At 39.5% G+C, this 18,781-nt stretch overlaps 1 protein-coding gene across 5 annotated transcripts in view; it reads left to right on the forward strand.

The window, feature by feature from the left end:
- LOC120741188 (dipeptidyl aminopeptidase-like protein 6) overlaps window positions 1-18,781 on the forward strand; it is a 250,636-nt gene that overhangs the window by 119,998 nt on the left and 111,857 nt on the right. The window contains exon 1 of one of the 5 annotated variants that reach the window (XM_040043919.1): window positions 11,715-15,189. The exons of the other annotated variants lie outside the window; for them this stretch is intronic. Coding sequence (XP_039899853.1) covers window positions 15,133-15,189 — 57 coding nt within the window. The 5' untranslated portion in view covers window positions 11,715-15,132. Of the gene's footprint in view, window positions 1-11,714; window positions 15,190-18,781 lie in introns of those variants that run through there. 5 annotated transcript variants of the gene reach the window in all.

Consider the following 18,781-nt stretch of genomic DNA (forward strand, 5'->3'; position numbering starts at 1 on the left):
TACAACTGAACCTTACAAAGTGGCCATCAGAATGATAGGGCTCCCTCAGCTAGCTAGCTAAATAGAAAACGAAACTGTTAATTGGGCAAAAAAAGAGTGTATAGCAAGCTAAACAAATTATCGTCTAGCTGGATTTTCGGGGTTATTTTCTTTTCACTTTGTCTTCCCTTCCTGTTACATTACCAAATGTGCAAGAACAATTGTAAGTTGTTGTAAAGTTAGAAAAAGACAAAAAAAAACCAAGCAGAAACATTTCAGAGGTTTTAAATGAATGCCACTTTTATGTAAATGTAAACTGGTCTATCTCTCTATATTTTGTCTTTTTTTTTTTTTTCTTTTTCCAATTTCATAACCCTGACATTAGTTCCCATTAATTCTGTGTGCAGCCTGTATGCATTGGTCTTCACCGGTATTCTGTTCAGAGTCGACAACTACAGCACAGAGTACTCTATTGGAAAAAGTCATTTTGAATATGCCTGCACGTACAAACTCTGTACTTTATAATCAACTCTATTCAGGCAGAATCCTTGTTATTAAAATCCCGTCATTACTGATATGCAGGGGGTTTTGACATTGAATCAGAAAAGCTTGATAAAAAGGGTGATTTTGATAACGAATCTCCGCCGTCGAGGTTATTTGGTTTGTCTTTGTCGGAACCCGCCCTCCTTACCCAGTTGCTTATCTTCTGTCTTAGGAGACGAGAAGTTTTAATGAGTTATTTTATTGCCTGCTTCGAGGAAGTATCCCCCTGCTAGCAATCTCACCTTTAATATTTCAAATCATCCTCAGCTCACCCTCACACAAAAGAATACTCTGTGGGTATAAGCAGCTTATCGGGACTACCTTTACCTCTATAATTACCTCTTAAATCAGCTTGTGATCTAGGCTGATCTGTCCCATCTTCAAAACTTCAGGCGAAATGGCTGACTTTTAAATTGAATGGTATAGATCTGTTTTGACTCTTGCTTCTGGGACGCAGACAGAAATGTGTTTCCTCACTTTACTTTTTTCCATTCTCTTATGTTTTCATTTTTTCTTTTTTTTTTCTTTTTTGAGGATGGTTGTTGTTGCTGCTCGGAGGGATTTGTCAAGTAGAGTATGATTGTCAACACCTATAAAAGAAGATCCAGTTCCAGCGTTACCCTCCCTGGGCATCAGCGAGCCCACCTCCGGGTCTTAAACTTTCATTGTTGTTCACTTTTTATTTGTCTCTTTACAGCACTGGCACACACTATACAAATGTCAAACACCTCTTCAGTGTGTGGCATATGTTCATAAACTCTCTGTATTTAAATTTCCCCTGGGCACAAGTGCGCTACCTGTCAAAAAAACCTTTTTTAGCATAACCATCTATTCTTCTCCTGGCTGGGTAAGAGAGCACCCCACCAAGCTCCACTTCTATCTCAGTGCCACCATGCACCGCTGGTCCTATTAGAAACCCAAGGGCATGGCTAACAGAGCACAGAGGCACAGGCAGTGACAAATTCACAACAAAGCTTTTCTGTGAGGAATGAAACAAGCATGGAGGTTGAAGGAATGAGGGGCGAGTGAGGGAGAAAAAGAGAGAGACCTGGTGTGATGAAAGGACATGGGGCCCACTGTGACAAATGTTCTCCCAACTTGTGATTTATCATGGTCTAGAGACTAAGAGAGCAACGCAGGCAGCAGCTACAGCTCAACCACTGCAGTTACAAATAACTTCTCTGTATTTTTTTTTTTTATTTTTTTTTGCTTTTGCTTTTGCTTGCTCTTTTTTACTAATTTATTTATTTATCTGAGTATATAAAATGGTTTTATCATCACATTTTAACACGGGTCACTCTTTTTCTTAAAGCCTTGAGTTATTTTGTGGGAAACTTTATATTATCGTAATGCCCTGTGGGACAAAGGCATTGTTTACATTATTTTGGACTCACAGCTCTATTTCTCATTCAGGCAGAAACTGCTGAAGCGCACAGTTCGCTAGCTTATTGTTTATTGAATAAGCTTTAATAGAGCACACTGACATAGCACTTCAGAAGTTTGCATAGAATTAAGAGGCGGGCTGCGTATGCGTGTGCGAGAAAGGCTTTTTTTCAGAAAAATGTGCCACTTTGTCCAGTTTTTTGCAAGCCTTTATGGCTTTATGGCCCAAAACTGAAGCAGTTATGAGCATATTTGTGTTCCTTAAGAATGGTTAAACCAAAAAGGTGTTGCATTTCCTTTGATTAATACTGTTTTTCAGAGTAGATCTGTTACTAAAGAGTGGTAATTGAAAAATGTTAAGAGAAAAATCAATTTGGTATAACAGAAACATTATTTCTTTTGGGTTTTTTTTGTTTTGTTTTGTTTTTGTTTTTTTTTACCTTTTTGTGATTTCTTGTTTGAGTCTGAATCCAAATATTGGAAACATTTACAGTAAATATCAGACCCTATTGAGCTTCAGTTTGGTTTGTGGTGTCACTGAGGGTGTATTTTTTTTAAATAAAAGTCTCAGAAATATTATTTCATTTAGAGGAAAAGAAGATCCAGCTTTAATAGGAATAATGTTTTTTGTAGCACAAATGAATGAAAAGGCACTGTAATTATTATATGCCTACACATGAGTCGGAATGACTCGCTCTTTCAAGAGAATCATGTCCTTCTTTATGACTCTAGCTTTTGCTTTCTTCTTCATGTTCAGTTAGTTTATCATGGAGAACAACATGTTCCATCTGAGGAAAATTACAGGGTGTACTGAGGTCATTGCTGATTACTCCAATTTCTCTGCTACTCTCCACACACTTTGCACAAAAGCTAGTCCATCTAAAAACAATGTCAGTTTGATAGCAAAGCTGCATTTATTCTGTGAGTTATTGTACTGAAGAAAAAACAAAGATCCACTCGTGTTTGGCTTGAATATCTAATTTATGCTTGTTTGCATTCCACAAAATACAATCAAATATTTCTTCAGGATGACAACCACCCCATGCGTACAGCCAAGTTATAAGTCATTTAATCAGTCGGAGATTACATGGAGACACAAAAGATAATGAGACAGCCTAAATCCACAGAAGACCCCGAATGAGTTCTTCGTAACGCTTGGAACAGCGTTCCTGCCAATAATCTTGAAAACTGTACACAGTCATGAATTCTAATTAGTAAGACTTAAATAAGACTTAAAAGAAAAAAAGCGTGTGCAGAAAATAACTGAATTTTGTTCTAAAAAGTGCTCAAGGTAGTACACGATAGAGCCCAATGCATGTTGGATTTTTCAGTTTGATACTGATATTTAGTGAAATGAAATTCCAACATATATCAACCGATACTTTTGTGTCTTTCAGATGCATGTATTATAAACCGATTTACCTAACGTGTTTATTGGAGTTATTTATCCACTCATTTATGATCTATCTATCTCTGCTTGTTGTTGCATTTTTGGACAAACTGCAACATTAACAATTACAATGTGGTTTAATGCGTTTGTGCTGTTTCATCTTTACTTTTAATTTTCATTCATTGGTCTTTATAAATCCTGATACCTGTACAGCAAATAGCTAATCAGTCAGGCTGTAGTAAGCTTACAATTAAGATAAGGTACTCCTATCCTGCTTCATACAACTAAATAACTTCAAGTGGCACATTTGTCTACTTTTATTATTTACTTTGTTCTCTTTGTTTTTATAAAAGCGTTGCCGATTAGAATGTTGCCTGTGTCGAGGGTAAGTGTAATAAGTTAAAGCTTGAAAGCTTTTCAGTCAATAATTTGTGTTTTTCCTGTTTAATTTAGTTCTTTGTTAATTGATTGTTTTCATGTGTATTTTTGGTTGCTTTTGCCAAAAAGAAAACAATTTAATAAGAAGAATAAAAAAACCTACGTCTTCATTCATTTCTTTTTCTTTATTTCTTAAAACTGTGATTCACACCAACAATACTTTGCTCACAAGCAATGATGTCTGCACAAGCTGCCATTGGCACATTTAATAAATCTCAAAATTCAGTTCAATTTTATTCAATTTCAATTTTATTTATATAGCGCAAAATCCACAACAACTGGCTCAAGACACTCAAGAAAACAGAGAAAACCCGAACAATCATATGATTCCCTTTGAGCAAGCACTTTGGTGAAAATGGGAAGGAAGAACTCCCTTTTAACTGAAAGAAACCTCCAGCAGAACCAGGCTCAGGGAGGGGCGGCCGTATGCTGCGACCAGTTGGGGTGAAGGAAAAGTGTTATACTTTCACGCATGCTAAAACAAAAAGCAGAAATCAGATTGCGTTGCTTAAAACAATTTTTAAAGTGCATATGAAGAAAAGCTAATACACCCTTGCAGGCACACAAAATATATGTTAGATTTCTATTTTAAGTTACTTGAGAACTGATAAATAGGAGTGCAATTTCTTCCGAAAGTATCCCCACTTTACTTCAAAAACTTTACACAATTTTATTTTTCTTTACTCCCTTCTTTGCTTTTGAAAACTGTCCGCCGGTAGTCCACGAAACAGTTCAGTGCTGCAATTGCAAATAATGAGTGGTAATTTTAAAGAAACTGCCATGCAAGAATGAATCCTTTCCAGTCAAATCAATTTATAATAATGATAGGACACTGATGACATTTGATGCTTGTTCGAGATCATTTCCTCAAAGGCTGGAGCTGTAACTTCTCTGGCGAAAAAAAAGCAGGAGAAAGCTATTGTGCTGGTATTTTTCTCTCCAGGTTCCCACTTCCTGGAGAAAGGAGTCCTGGATGTGGCTGTGAAATGCGCTGTCGGAGCTGTCCATTAAGTGGTGCTGAAATCTATTTCAGCACATCGAGGCTTTTGATGGCGTCTGAATCAGTGCTGGGAGCTGTCCTTTTGCCTGGTGCTGAAGTGTGTTATAGTGTGGTGGCTTTTTTTAACAGACCTCTAAATGTGTTAGCACAGGTGCTGGTAGTGTGTTGTTACTCTGCGTGTAGCAGAAAGTGTTGGTTCTTGAAAAAGTGAAACGATGTGCTGCTGAAGAAGCACTTGCTATCACCTGAAAGAGCAAGTGAAAAAGTGCTAATCACAGCTGTTTTGAGAGTGTATGTATGAATGTATGTCTGTATGGATGGATGTTAGAAAGTTATTCAGAGTCAGATCAGTTTTCCAATCATGCAAAACACAAGGCACTGATTTAAAGCAATCCTGAGAGAGCCCATTGTAATGCATTAGAAAACTGCTTCTTTCATGACAGTGTAAGCTTTCAAAAACAAGATGATGTCCATGCTGCACCTGTTAGACTATGCTATTAGCATATATTAGCTCTGTGTGGAAAAGACAGGACAGTGAAGCAGAGTAACTTTAACAAGGACATAGAAACGCAATTGCATGGCCAAGGAACGAAACTAATGAAAGCCCACTTTATTATTACAGGAAGTGCAGACACAGAAAAGTATTTTCCTGAACCTCCGACCTTTGGCCTGACCTGGAAAAGAAGCGTATAATAGTTTGGCAGGTTTGGTTATGGCAATAAAAACAAATGTTAATTGTGCTGTCTTTGGAGTGATTTTCAGAAACCGTGTGTTAAGGTTAGATGCAGGTTAACAAGCGGCACAGCTTCTAGCACTTGTGATCCATTCTCAAGGTGGTTTAGCCAGTAGACCTGGCATTAGGGATGGGCATCGTTTAGGTTTTATCCGATACCGGTGCCAAACCGGTACTTTTGAAACAGTGCCGGTGCTTGAACGGTGCTCAAAACGGTGCTTAAAGAATGGAGAACACAAAATTGGTCCAAAAACCTCTCATGTTCAGCTGTTTTTTTGTAGAAAGATAACAATGTTAGCCTTTTCTGCAGCTATAGGGGATTTATGGCATCACTCTTGGCTGGAAGCAGTGCTTAAACAATGGAAAAAACACAAACTTTGTCCAAAACCTCTCATGTTTAACTGTTTTCCACTTTTTCTTTGGTCATTTTAGCCTTTTTGGCCAGGGTGAAGGGAGTATCTGCCATCAAACAAGAAGACAGCCGCATGTAACTACAACGGTGTTTGCTAGTTCACCTTACATGCATTAATTTAATAACATGGTTAGCCTACTCAACGTAAATTATACACGAACAACATTAATCTACTCACGCAGAGAAGAACGGCTGCTGCTGCCATCATCATCCATCCTCATTTCTGCTACACTGGCAGGGCTAGGGGCCAGGACTCTCCTCTTCGGGTTTTTGGGGGATGCTGCTAACTCCGGGTCCGATAACAGGCACCACACCCGCAGTAGATGTGCACGGTGTGAGGTCTCGCAGCAAGCTATCAAATACGGCGCATTTTTCGGTTTTAAAAACCCCCACTATGCATCGCCAGGTGTTTCATCGGATTTGAGGAGTTACCTCCTTTGACAGTATCACAGTATCACCTTAAAGCACTTGTTGCAGGCTGCTGAGTTTGCATATTTTGCTGTGAAGTACAGCCAGACTTTTGACCGCTTCGCCTTGGGCGTTTTTAATCTGTAGCTCTGCTCTAAAAGAACGTACCTACCTGGACCCGCCTACTATCCTCGGAAACGTAAAATGATTGGCTAGAATCTAAAGTGTATCACAGCTCAGGAAAAAAAGCACCAAAATGTGCGCTGCTTTTCGGTCTGGTTACTACCGATACCCATCCCTACCTGGCATCATTTAAAGGTTTTATGTGGCTCCAAAAGGGAAGTAAGGATTGGATGAAACATGTTCAAACTTACTCACTTGAAATAATTGCTTTAAATAAAGTTGCTGCTTGACAGGGGATTTTTAAAAACGTCTAGCTAAAGTCTAATCTGCTTATTTTATTTTATCCACATCAGCAGCAGACTAATCAAAGACAGCAGAAACCTCTGTGTTCAGCAGTGTTTCAATTGATTTTCTCATATGTTCTTTCTTGGTTCTGGACCTCATCTCTGCCTCATGCAATCCAGCCACTTCTTCACTTTAGCTGCGTATTTACATGTGCAGTTTCTCAGTGTGGTTGTGTGTAGTTTATTTCTACAAGAAATGGTCCATTGCTGTCAAAAGGATGAAGTTGTTTTAAATATCTTTTTTACATTATAGGCTCTGATTATTCTGTAAGTTTCCACATCTCAGCACTACAATGTTTCAGAGTCAACTGTTAATAGCAGACCTGTAGTAGATTTACTGCTTCAGGAGCCTTGAGGTAGATATACTTATTGCCCAAAGTGATGATATAAGCAGCTCATCTGAAGTAGATGAGCTGGAATCAGGCAGTGAATATCATAAATGATCCTACTCTGTAATTTTAGTTGCTGATATAGCTTGGTCTCTCACCTGAGGGGTTAAAAAAAAAAAGTGATGATGAAAAGTGAAGATGATGCCGCATGAAGACCCCCATGGTTTCTTGCCTTATTTTAGCAGCAGACAGAATGTACTGTATACAGCAAGTATGCTGATAAGAAAAAGGCTAGAAAAACTCATTCACAACTACAGACGTGCTCATCAGCCCGGTGCTGGAAACAGAGGCATGGTTGTGGAATCTGGCTCTGTTGACATTTCACGCCTGAGTGCTGTGAAGGCTGATGAGTCACACCTGGCATAACCGAATCCTGATGCAAGGCCTCTCCGTCAGGATGATGGGTCCGAGCTATATTTATGTAAGACCTCACATAGGCTCTTTACAAGGAGATGGAGAAGGAGGGGAAAAGATGGAAAAGCAATTATTTATTTCCAGTATCCCAATGCTCGCTGTCATTCGTCAGCCAAATAGGGGTGGAAAAATTGAGGCACACACTCATATCATTCACCACCTGCAGGGAGGCTGAGTACTACTGCGAAATACTATGCATGATTTTTGCAACATCAAAATTTACCTCCAAGAAAGAATACTTGAGTCTACAAGGAAACTGATAACTCCCTAATCAAAACAGGTCATGGTGCATGACTTTTGTTTTTCAACTTTTGTATTGTGCTGGTCTATTAGGAAATAAAATAACACTGACAGTTGGTTTTGGTTATGTGCACTGACAGAATATGTTCTGGAAGACTGAAACAGGCTATAACTATTTTTTTTTTTTTTTAGACTTGATCTTCTTCACAGATTGGTGTGTTGGGACACATTTTATGCATGTGGATTTTTGATGTGGGTACGCATAAAATTCGAAGCAATTGGGAAGTAAATTTTCAGCATGAGAGTGTGGACACAGCACACCTGGTTTAATTAATCACATGGTTATTTTGCTACATTCAAGACAGTCTCAGTTTCAGTGTCTTTCATAAATGTTCCCTGGACTTCTTTTATGGGCTCTTTAGTGTATTTTTAATACTATCATTTTATCAGCTAGGACAAGACTAATAAAAACATGTCAGCACTCCCTCAGAAATTATATTCTTACCATTGGAATGCAAATTAAAGGAAATGAATGAACTTTATATGAGTCTTTGGATTTCAGTTCAGGGACTTTTAATACAATTGAGCTTGGTTGAGTTGAATCACTGCACAGGCACTCAGTGAGATTTATGTGGGATTTAGCAGGTGGGGAAATCCTTAGATTCAGTGTAGCAGGGGCAAGCGACTAACCTGTTTTCTTTGTGGCCAAACCTGTGTGATCAGCTGACCTCTGCTGCTCTGAGCATTATTTTTTGTGACAAGTGAAGCTAAAGAGCATCAACAAAATCAAATGGCTCACTGTCATCTTTGACCTGACAGTGAGGATTGAAGGTAGATACTATGCCATAGCAGTAAACTATCATAACAGAGGGCCTGCTCTTCTTTACCCTGGTGGGTTATTCACACACAACCTTGGAATAACACACAAAAAAAACACCAATGAATTTATTGTTAAATTCACATTGTGAATTAAGCAGGAAAGTTTAATCTAGCCTGCCGGGAATTCTAAAATGAAATGAATTGTACAAACTTTTAATTTCTTCCAGTTTCTCAAATTCATTTCCTAAGCATCACGCTTCATGTACTGCCACCTCTTTCCATGTGAATGCTCTCATTGATATTAGTGTAGTTTTCATATATGTGCTGACTGCAAAAATCCAAATTCTGTACCAGAACCTTGCAAGCCAGATGGCAAAGTTTCATGTTGAAAACCATTTCAAGCAACACAGTTCATCTTCCTCTTCTTCTGTAGTGCTAGCTAGATGCGGAGGGTAGTCTGAGTATCATGATAACGAGCTTTTCCACGTGTGCACACGTGAAAGAGTGACAGGAATGAGTGGAGGGAAGGTTGTTGACTGTGGGATGCCACTTTATTAGCTTTATTATGAACAAAACTAACAGATTTATTACTTGTTTCTGGATCATTCCAGTCCATTATGTGTATGGGTAATTGAAAAAGTTCCAGTTGCCTATATAATGATGTGTCCTACATGATCACAGCCTAACCAGACCCCTATTCTGATGTTTTTTGGGCATGTCCTGGGTAGAACCAGGACAACACAGTCTCAGGGCAGTTCATCAAATAGTCATAATTGTCAATTTATTGATGTTTTTGGACCCCAATTTGCAAAGTTTCACACAATTTACCACAAAATTGAGCGTTTTACACCCTCAAAGGGCAAGAACGTCCACATTTGGAGGATGGACAGCGCTGGTGGTGAAGTGAAACATTTCACCGTAAATGTGGCGCACTTTTTCACTTCAGTTATACTATTTTTTTAAAAGTTATTGATGTCTAATTTTAGAAACTACTTGTTTGGTTTAGAGACCAAAAACTATTGAATTAGATTTAGAAAAATGTCATGATTAGTATATTTGTTTATATTTAAATACATTTTTTAGTATTTTAAAAACTAAAAGTCTTATCATTTCATAACTTTATGCTAGATTGAGAGAAATTCAATATATATATTAGCTGAAACCATTTAAATACTATGCTATTTCTTTCTGAGCAGCCAAATAATGTGTGAGAGAAGATATAAGCTGGCAACACACTTGTGAACTCATAAGGTCATGCGATCATTTAATAGGAGAGTGATCATGAACTCAGAAGGTTAAAGTGAGAGTAAAAGTAACACACGACCTCTCTCACCTCTCATTTTATCCTCCTGAGCTGAACCAGCTAACACTCTAATCATTAGTGTGCCATGGGGTTATATTGCTGACATGGACAGGGCAGAGGAAGGATCATTATAGACCCATATGTTTCTTCACAATAATGGTGTATGTGGTCATTTTTTGGCTATAGGGACTTTGCCTCGTTCTTTCAACTGTGTCTGCTTGGATGTTATTTCAGCCTTTCAAGCCTTTTCTTAAGCACACGTTGAGCTATTTTCTTTCAACAAAAGTCGTAATCGGAAACAAAGCAGATTTCCATGAAATGTGCACGATGCCTCTCATGCCCACTGGTGTTACCAGGGATTTAATGCTTTAATTCTCCAAATATCTCCATTTTTAAAAAGCTGTACAGCCAAAGAAAAACAGAACAAGATAAATAAAAACTGTTTGCTTTGGACAGAGTTTGCCTTGGTCTCTGTTTCTGAAATTAAACTGAAAAAAAAGAAAGCTGCTATTGAATTCAATTTGTGCAACAATTTTTGGAGGCTTTCTTAAGAAATTACAATCGATTGTTCATGCCCTCGCAGACTGTTCTGAAAAAATGCACATACAATTACAGAATGACGGACTGGAAGTTTGCAGGGTAAACTGGAAAAGCTTCTCTAATAATAGCAATTATTATCTATATAATCATTCAGTAGCCATTTTTTCTCTAATATTACAAAGTTAGTGTCAGGGTGAAAATAATGCATCAATGTATAGTATTTAAAGGTTGTGGCACGTATGTATTACTCTGAGGTTTTAATTAGGCAAAGCACTTTCATTTCATCAGGTTGGCTGCTGGCTTTCCATTGGCAGTGAAATGATGAGGCAGAAGTGAACGGATGGCTCCATTTGTTTAGACAGGTTGGCACTGCCAGTCAGTTAATTCCTAACTTTTCAGGAATGTGTATTTAAACAGAGCCACCCACCCCCCCCAGGAGCATTCATCACCGCCGTCTGGTGTCCATTTGTCAACATCGGAGACGTGAGGTTTGTACGCTCGCTCCTTAACACAGCCACAGCGAGGTAGTGATTGTGTTCTTGGCCGCGGCGGTACAACGACACAGCATCCGTCATCGGCCAATGGGGCTTTGGCCAAAAGTGGCCATCATTAGTCTGGAGCTGATTGATTGGCTGTTGAGAAGTTGTTTCGGTTTCATACATCATCCTGTTGATGGTAAGCACAGGCTGAGTTGCCGGGGAAGGCTTCTAATGTGGTTTGAAGCCACAAGTGGATGAAGCTGTGAACACCGGGTGGCTTTCATTCTTGTTCATGTGTCAGAATTCTGCACACAACCATTAAGTTTTTGTAGCCAACAAATTAGAACCAACAAATTTGAAATGTTTCAAAATTTTGAAAAATGCTGCCAGCTATGAGAGAGTGCATAATGTAGTGCAAATTTTCAGCACTGCACATCTCTCTTCATGGCCTACTGTACACAGCCAGAAGAATGTTGGCCTCTTCTGTTTTTTGTTTGGTCTACCACTCTAATCCAGACTGAAGTGTAGTTTTTAACTTAGTTACTTTAGTTTTTAACAAGTTTTATTTACCCTAAATGATGTTGTGGAATTGCATATAAATGGCATGCTACTTCTGGCAGATTTTGTATGTTCGCGTAACGTATATTCAGTTTTCTTCATGTCACTACGTGGTGTTACATGACACAGGAAGTGCTTAACACTTAAAATAAAAGACTAGGATGTCATTATTTCAACTGAAGTGCTGGAAAACATGCATTGTAAAAATACACAAAATGACTTACTGACAATGTTATTCACTGACTATTTCACACACGCACACTTATGTGTCCTCAAGGGGAATTTGGAAATACATGACCCTGTGTAAAATATTAATGAAACAGAATTCAGAAAATTGTTCTGAAACATTATATTAAATTAAAATTCAGAAGTCTGCATGGGCTAATAGTGCAATAGTTTTAGAATAATGTTTCTCAGTATAAGATTGCAAAGAATTTGTGGATTTTATCATGCAGTATGAGGATTATTTAAAAGATTCTGAGAATCTAAAAAAGGGATCCAAGGGACCTGGCTTAAAACGAATATGAAATCTTCGTGCTCTCGGGCAGCGCTGAAATAAAAACAGATCCATTGCTCTGGGTGTTTGACTTATTGTGACACAAAAGATATGACAAAAGAGGCACCAAACTGTTGAGCAGCTAAAATCCTATATGAAGCAAGAATAGCTTGTTGGCTTTGCAAAGCACAGCAATTGATCTCCTCTGTTAACAAACACTTTGAGATTGCTTTTTAAAGAAAAGGTGATGCAACAGAGTGGGAAACATCACCCTTCAGAAACTGCGGATCTACTGGGATTTTCTCACAAAACCATCTCTAGGGTTTACAGAGATCTCTCGGTAAAAGTGCCTTATTGATGCCAGAGGTCATCGGAAAATGACCAGACTGTTTTGAGCAAAAATTCATTGCAACCAAAGTATGCAGAAAGGCATCTCTGAACACAAGAAACCTTGGAGCAAATGGGTTATAGCAGTAGAAGAACACACTGATTATCACTCTTGTCATTTAAGAACATGAAGCTGAGACATTTTGTGCAGGTTTACAAAAAAATTGGACAATAGAAGATTGGAAAAAGATTACCTGGTATCACGAGTCTTCATTTTAGCTGCTACATTTGGTTGGTAGGTTGTAAATTTGTCATAAAGAACATCCTGCCTTGTATCAATGGGTCAGGCTGGTGCTGGTGTAAAGGTGTGGGGGATATTTATTTTTTGGCTCATGACCATTATTTAAACATGACACCTGCCTTCCTGCGTATTGTTGCTCGTCATGTAGCCATCTTCTGATGTTGGACGACGTCCCATATCGCAAAGCTCAAATCATCTCTAAACTGGTTTCTTGAACATAGCAGTGAGTTCATTGTACACACACACACAGACAGTATGGACCAAAATCTCTGATGAATGTTTCAAGCACCTTGTTGATCATAGATTTATATTGAGGACTGTGATGTTTTTGATGAGACCAAAATTGAGCTGTTTAGCATCTGTCCATTTGCTATTTTTGTAGAGAAACGAATCCTCAATATGAAGCACATTAAGGACATGGAGTTGCTTAACCAGTCTCTGAACTATCCGAGGACTAACCCATCACAGGTGGTAAGCCTAGCCCTATATTTTAGAGAAAGTCCAAACTGACTTTTGGGGGGAAATTGTGTTCACAAACCAAAAATGCATATTCAGATTGGGTTAGAGTTAGGGTTTTCACCAGTGAAGACTTAGACCTCAGAATGTTAATCACACCAGTAGCTTTGGACACTTTGCAAAGAGCAAGAAATGTCTAACAGCTGTTCTTGCTACCAATGGTTACTCCACCAGGTAGTAAATAACGTGTTCCAAGAGGATAAAATATTTCATCAACTCTCGAAACAAACCTACCATTGACATATAGACCTCACATTTTTTTGTGATTGAATCGAATTATGAATTCAACACCAGGTGAAACACTTCCTATATTATTCCCTCTCTTTTAGATCGGTTCACAGAGAGAAACCCATTTCTTTGGGGAATGCTCAAGTTGTTATTTGTCAATGTAAAGATAACATAAGTCAGCATGACTGAAAATAGAAAACAGCAATTTTGCAGAAAACAATGCAATGATATCACATGCAGGGATATTTTAAAGGTTTTCTTTCTTTCTTTTTTACTTTGAGGCTATCTCTTTTAGAACAACGGGGCTTTTTTCAGTGTCTTGTGCTCTGCTGGTCACAAAAAGCAACACTGCAGATTTTCATTTGGGATTTCAAAGGTAATTGACTTCACCCAGTTGCCACCTGATTTTAATTAACAGTGCAGCACACTTGGTTGCAAACCTGCAATATAAAGAGTCAAACTGGAGACTAAGGTATTAATTAACATTAAGTACATCTAGGAGCAAATCAAAGTCATTTCCTGACGGTGTTTAATAGAGATTGTACATGATTTCTTGGAGATGTAATTAACTGAACAAGCCCATGAAAAAATTCTTAGTTCTTATCATGAAATGCAGACAGCAAAATTGGTTCCTTTCTGTTTTACTGCAGTGTAAACTTTTTTTCCTGCTCCTGCTCAGTCTTAAAGATTCAGTTTAACTCTCGGACTGGCAGAACTGTTTTAAATGCAGTTTTTGCCCAAGCACTAACAAGTCCCACTTTATTGCAGGCTTCTCCATCCTCTGGGTCATAACTTTTTACAGCCACTCATGTCTTGAGCATAATTTCAAACATTCTCACTACTGAATGTGATTATTTTATTACTGCTGCTGCTCCCGAATAACATTTAATACTGTTACATTACATCCAGGCTACTTAGTGTTTCAGTGCCATTACTAATGCATCAGTGCAGCAAGGCATTGAATTTCCTTTTTTTTCATAATTACAACAAGAAACTTATGCAGTGCAAAAATTGTTGTATGAAAATGCTGCAGGCATACTGAAGAAAATCAAAGACTAATTTCCCATCGCAAAGTTTACCCGGCAGCTTTACCGCAGCACTGCCTCTGAAAAATAAACGAATGTGGGAATGGACTTAATGAGATGGCGAGCTGGCTTTAATTTTGCAATAAAGGAATATAAATAAGGCGATGAGACTTTATGATAATGACTGTTCGTGTTTAAAATAGGAGCGTTTTACTGTCCTCGTGAATCTAAACGAATATTTTACGAACTTGTATTCCTCGCGAGTTCTGAATTAAAGTTTGAGCCGCGTGATTTCAATGTGCATCTTTAATTGCAATCCACTCAGTCTGCATCACTTGCAAGTCAAGCGTTTTGCGCGCACGCAGAGTCCTGCACGGAGCGTTTAAAGAAGAGATGCGTGACTCTCTCTCTCTCTCTCCTCTCTCTCTCTCTCTCTCTCTCTCTGCTATCTCCTCCTCCTCCTCTCCTCTTTGGCTTCCACTGAAAATCTTTTTTTTTTTCTTTGCCGTTTCCCTTCCCGAGCAGCGCGTCCTTATACCACTTGTTATCTCACACCTTGGTCACTGCACACGAAGCTTGTGGGCGCCGGAAAAAGACCGTTTTCCTTTTTCTTCTTTTTTTTTTTGACTTACTGGTTCTGCACCGGTGTGTGTGTGTCCGTCTCTGTGTGTGTGTCTTTCAGTATTTGCATTTTTCCCTTGCTCCTGCCGGGGAAACAACAGTTTCTCCCAGCTTTAGGGAATCATGACCACAGCAAAGGAAGGCAATGCACCGTCGAAAGCGACTCAACAGCAAGATCAGGTACGGATGAGCTTTCCTGTCACCTCCTCGCATATTAATTACACCGTTAACCTGTGCTGCCCCTCCGCTTTGCTTGGCCAACACGGGGTTTATTTGCATGACACGCTGCAGCGACTTTTTTCACAGACTGAAATGGTGTGCGGAGGGCAGAAACATGTATAATTTGGTACTCTGAGCTCGTTTAAAGCGGTTGGACAGGGAGTCATTCGTGAAAGTGAAAGGCTAGCCGGTGCTGTCAGATCATCACCGCCGGTAGATTTATTTTGCAGCCTCCGTTGTAATCGTCTTTATTATTCCGCGGTAATTATTGTGTGACTTTACGCACGGGAGACAAGGAGCAGCTTGTGTTGTCCATTGCGTCCAGTGCGCTTCACCTTGCAGCAGCAGAGCACGCAAATGAGCCCAATTAACCCAACTTGAATCGCGTTGGAAGGCCTGCAAAAGTGCGACTAATGATTATATCACTTTTAAATCATCACGTCATCTTCACTCATCTTCTGATCTTTTTTCCCCAGACGTGCTCGTTTTTTGTGCTCTCTTCAGTCTGCAGGCTGAGAACACTGTTGCATTTTTTTGATGTGGTGGTGCAGGGTGGCTCTGTTCTGTTTTTATTCGCTACCTCCATCACTCAGTAATGATGGAGCATCTGCTGACCCGCCTCCACTGAGGTACCACAGCCGGCGGACACTTCAGGGAAAATCATTTTAAGCACGAATGTTTCGTGTTGCGATAACAAAGAGCCCTTTTTATCGTGCCATGTTAATGTCAAGGTTAACAAATAATGTGCCTCCACCTACAGCACAGAGCCCTTGAATTTGAATAATGATGCAAATGAATTGCTTCTTACCTACAAACGTTTAATATTTTTGAAAGTTTTTGGAATTGTAGCAAAATAAAATTAAGAAACTCATAAATTCCGTGGTGCCATTACAAATATGCTCTGACAGATGTTAGTTTGGATATCTGGACATCCAGATCCTCTAATCCTGTTGTTCTGTGTTCATTCTACTGCATACAGCCACATTCAAGACTGTTTTAGGTGAATCCCTATATATCACATCTCATCCCCTCCAGCCAGTCTGTCAACTTAAACTTTAACATTAGATGGCATCTGTCACTGTTGTCCTCCACCTGTGTGCCGCACCTGTCTAATAATGACAGAAAAGGTGAGAAGGACACTTGGTTTTATCCTGCCAAGCAGACAATCTCCCCCATGCTGTGATTTAGCAGCAGACTGTCGCTCACACCCTTGGAGGCAGTCAAAGGTCCCCAAGTAGCACCCTGCGCACTGTGCACGTGCATTACAGACTGTGCAGGCACAAACATCAACATCACCAAGGAGTAGATTAGACTGTCCTGAAATTAACTGTGCAAATCAATGGAAAATGCTTCTGGAGAAACCGTGAGGGTTTTTCTTTTCTCCTGTCTTGTGCCATGGCAATTTAAATATGTTAGGTTGTTCAGGAGTGTTGGTAAGACAAAGAAGAAATGTAAAGACATCCCCTCAGGCTCTAATTAGATGTGTATTTTGAAAGGATGAAATAGAGCTGCAACACTTATTTTCATAATTATTTTTCCTCCCCAACAAATCAATGAGTTGAGTTTCCAGAAAATGGCAAAAGCCCCGTCTTACAAGTTTCAAGCTCCCAAGGTGACAACCTCAGAATATTAGTTTGGTCTGAACAACAACGCTGAATACAAAGCCGTTTCATTTTCAGCAGTACAACAAAGAGCTGAGAAACGGCTCATCATTCAAAAACTTGGAATGGATGTTTTTGCTTAATAAACGATTCTGTTGATACATCTTCTGGCTTATCAAATAATCAAGTTTTATTTTTTTTTATTTGTTTTTTTCTCCCCAAATCAAAAGTGTTTTTTACTTATCAGCTGGCTCTTTCAGATAGACGGTCCTTCTGCTCACAAGATCAGCTGAGACCTGGGGGGGGGCATTCTAGTCCCAGTGATCTTTGTGATAATTACCAAAAAGACCTGGTCATTCTCAAACATCAGCAGATGGCAGTTTGTGACTTTCCGTAGACTTTCCTGAGACTTGAATAGGGTAATCAAACAATGGCCTCAAGCATATTATTTTTTAAACCTCCAGTCTAACAAAGACGTGTGTTTTTGGAAACACTTTACATCAGGAGACACGGCCACTGTGATTACATGTGCTCCTGCAGTGATCCGCTGATTGATGGTCTGCTAGCAGGGCTTGTGGTCCAGGGACAGAGGATGGAGATAGAGGGCAGCTCACTAGAGATAACAGCAGCAGCTCTTCAGTAATCACCTAGCTGCAGCAGCACAGAGTCACATCGCTAACCCTCATTACTGAAACAAGGTAGAGGTTCTGAAGGTGTAAGAGGTCGAGATGAGGCAGGGGAGGCAATGCATTTGCAGAGATGAGACACTGGATTAATTGAAAGCTGTTGTCAAAATACACATATCTTTGGTGTTTCATCGCTGTCTAGGTAATGAACCAGAGTGCTGTGATTGGGGAACCTGCAGGTTTGACGCACGGCAGTTGTTGAAATTAAAATCTGCTGCTTGATATGGACAACAGGGGCAAGATAGTTGTGTTTAAAGGGAAGAACAAACCCTGCTGGCTTGGTAAACACGCCTGCGCTGTGAACGGTTGCATTATACAGATTTCAGTCATTTTTCTCGCAGCCATTTGAAGCTCAGTGCGGCTTTAAAGCAGAGATCACAGCACCCAGCTTTTAATGGGTGAGACTTCTGCAGATTCACCTCCACCCTTCATCCTAATAATCAGGCCTTTTTTTCCCCCACACTTTTTGGAAACCATAGTAGGTAACACAGTCTAAAGAGAGAGACTTAGATGTGTTGAGAGACGAGCTGAAAAGCAAAGTCTTCCCTCTTAGACCTGAATTTGTGCAGTCTCGTACTAGCAGAACAGAAAAGGTTTTTTTTGGTTGTTTTTTTGGTGGTGGGGGGTGGGGGATTCAATGCCAAAAACTCAGATCATGCCATTGCGGCAGCTTGAGCAACAGCTGAGTGGAGCAGGCTGTGGGTGTTGAAGAGGATAGACATCTAAGGGCCAAAGAAAGAATCAAGCCATAGCATGGGTAGGATGCAAGGGCTATGATCTTACTTACTTACTCTCTCTCTCACAGCAAGAATTTGGTGTTCTGAATTAGTTATACAAAGGACTAGTCTTCCAATAGCATGTCTTTTTTCTAAGAGAGGCTGCTTACTTAGTATCGTGATTGTATTCACCGTCATGTCGATCTTAAGTGAGGTTTCTGAAGGGGTGCTGTTCTCAAATATTGATAAGCCGTTGTTCACTTGAAATGGAGCCTGTCTGCCACGAGCAGATAAATTCAAACATAAAACCTGAAGATGCTCACTTGAAAGTCAAACCGAAATATTGATGTGAAGAAGTCAGAAGGGAACACGCTCTTTTTACGATGGCGAAAGGTTCAAAAATTGTGAAATGGGTGATATTTCATTTTAGCATGCTTCCTGTTGTATTGCAAAGATAAGCGTGGCTTTAATCAGCCCGTGTTTTGTTTCATTCACCTTGGTGTGGTGCCTCGGTAGCCTGCCGATGAAGAGCACGCATGACAAGTGCTCA

This window comes from Simochromis diagramma, unplaced genomic scaffold, assembly GCF_900408965.1.
Source record: "Simochromis diagramma unplaced genomic scaffold, fSimDia1.1 OVJJ01000602.1, whole genome shotgun sequence".
Classification (NCBI taxonomy): domain Eukaryota; kingdom Metazoa; phylum Chordata; class Actinopteri; order Cichliformes; family Cichlidae; genus Simochromis; species Simochromis diagramma.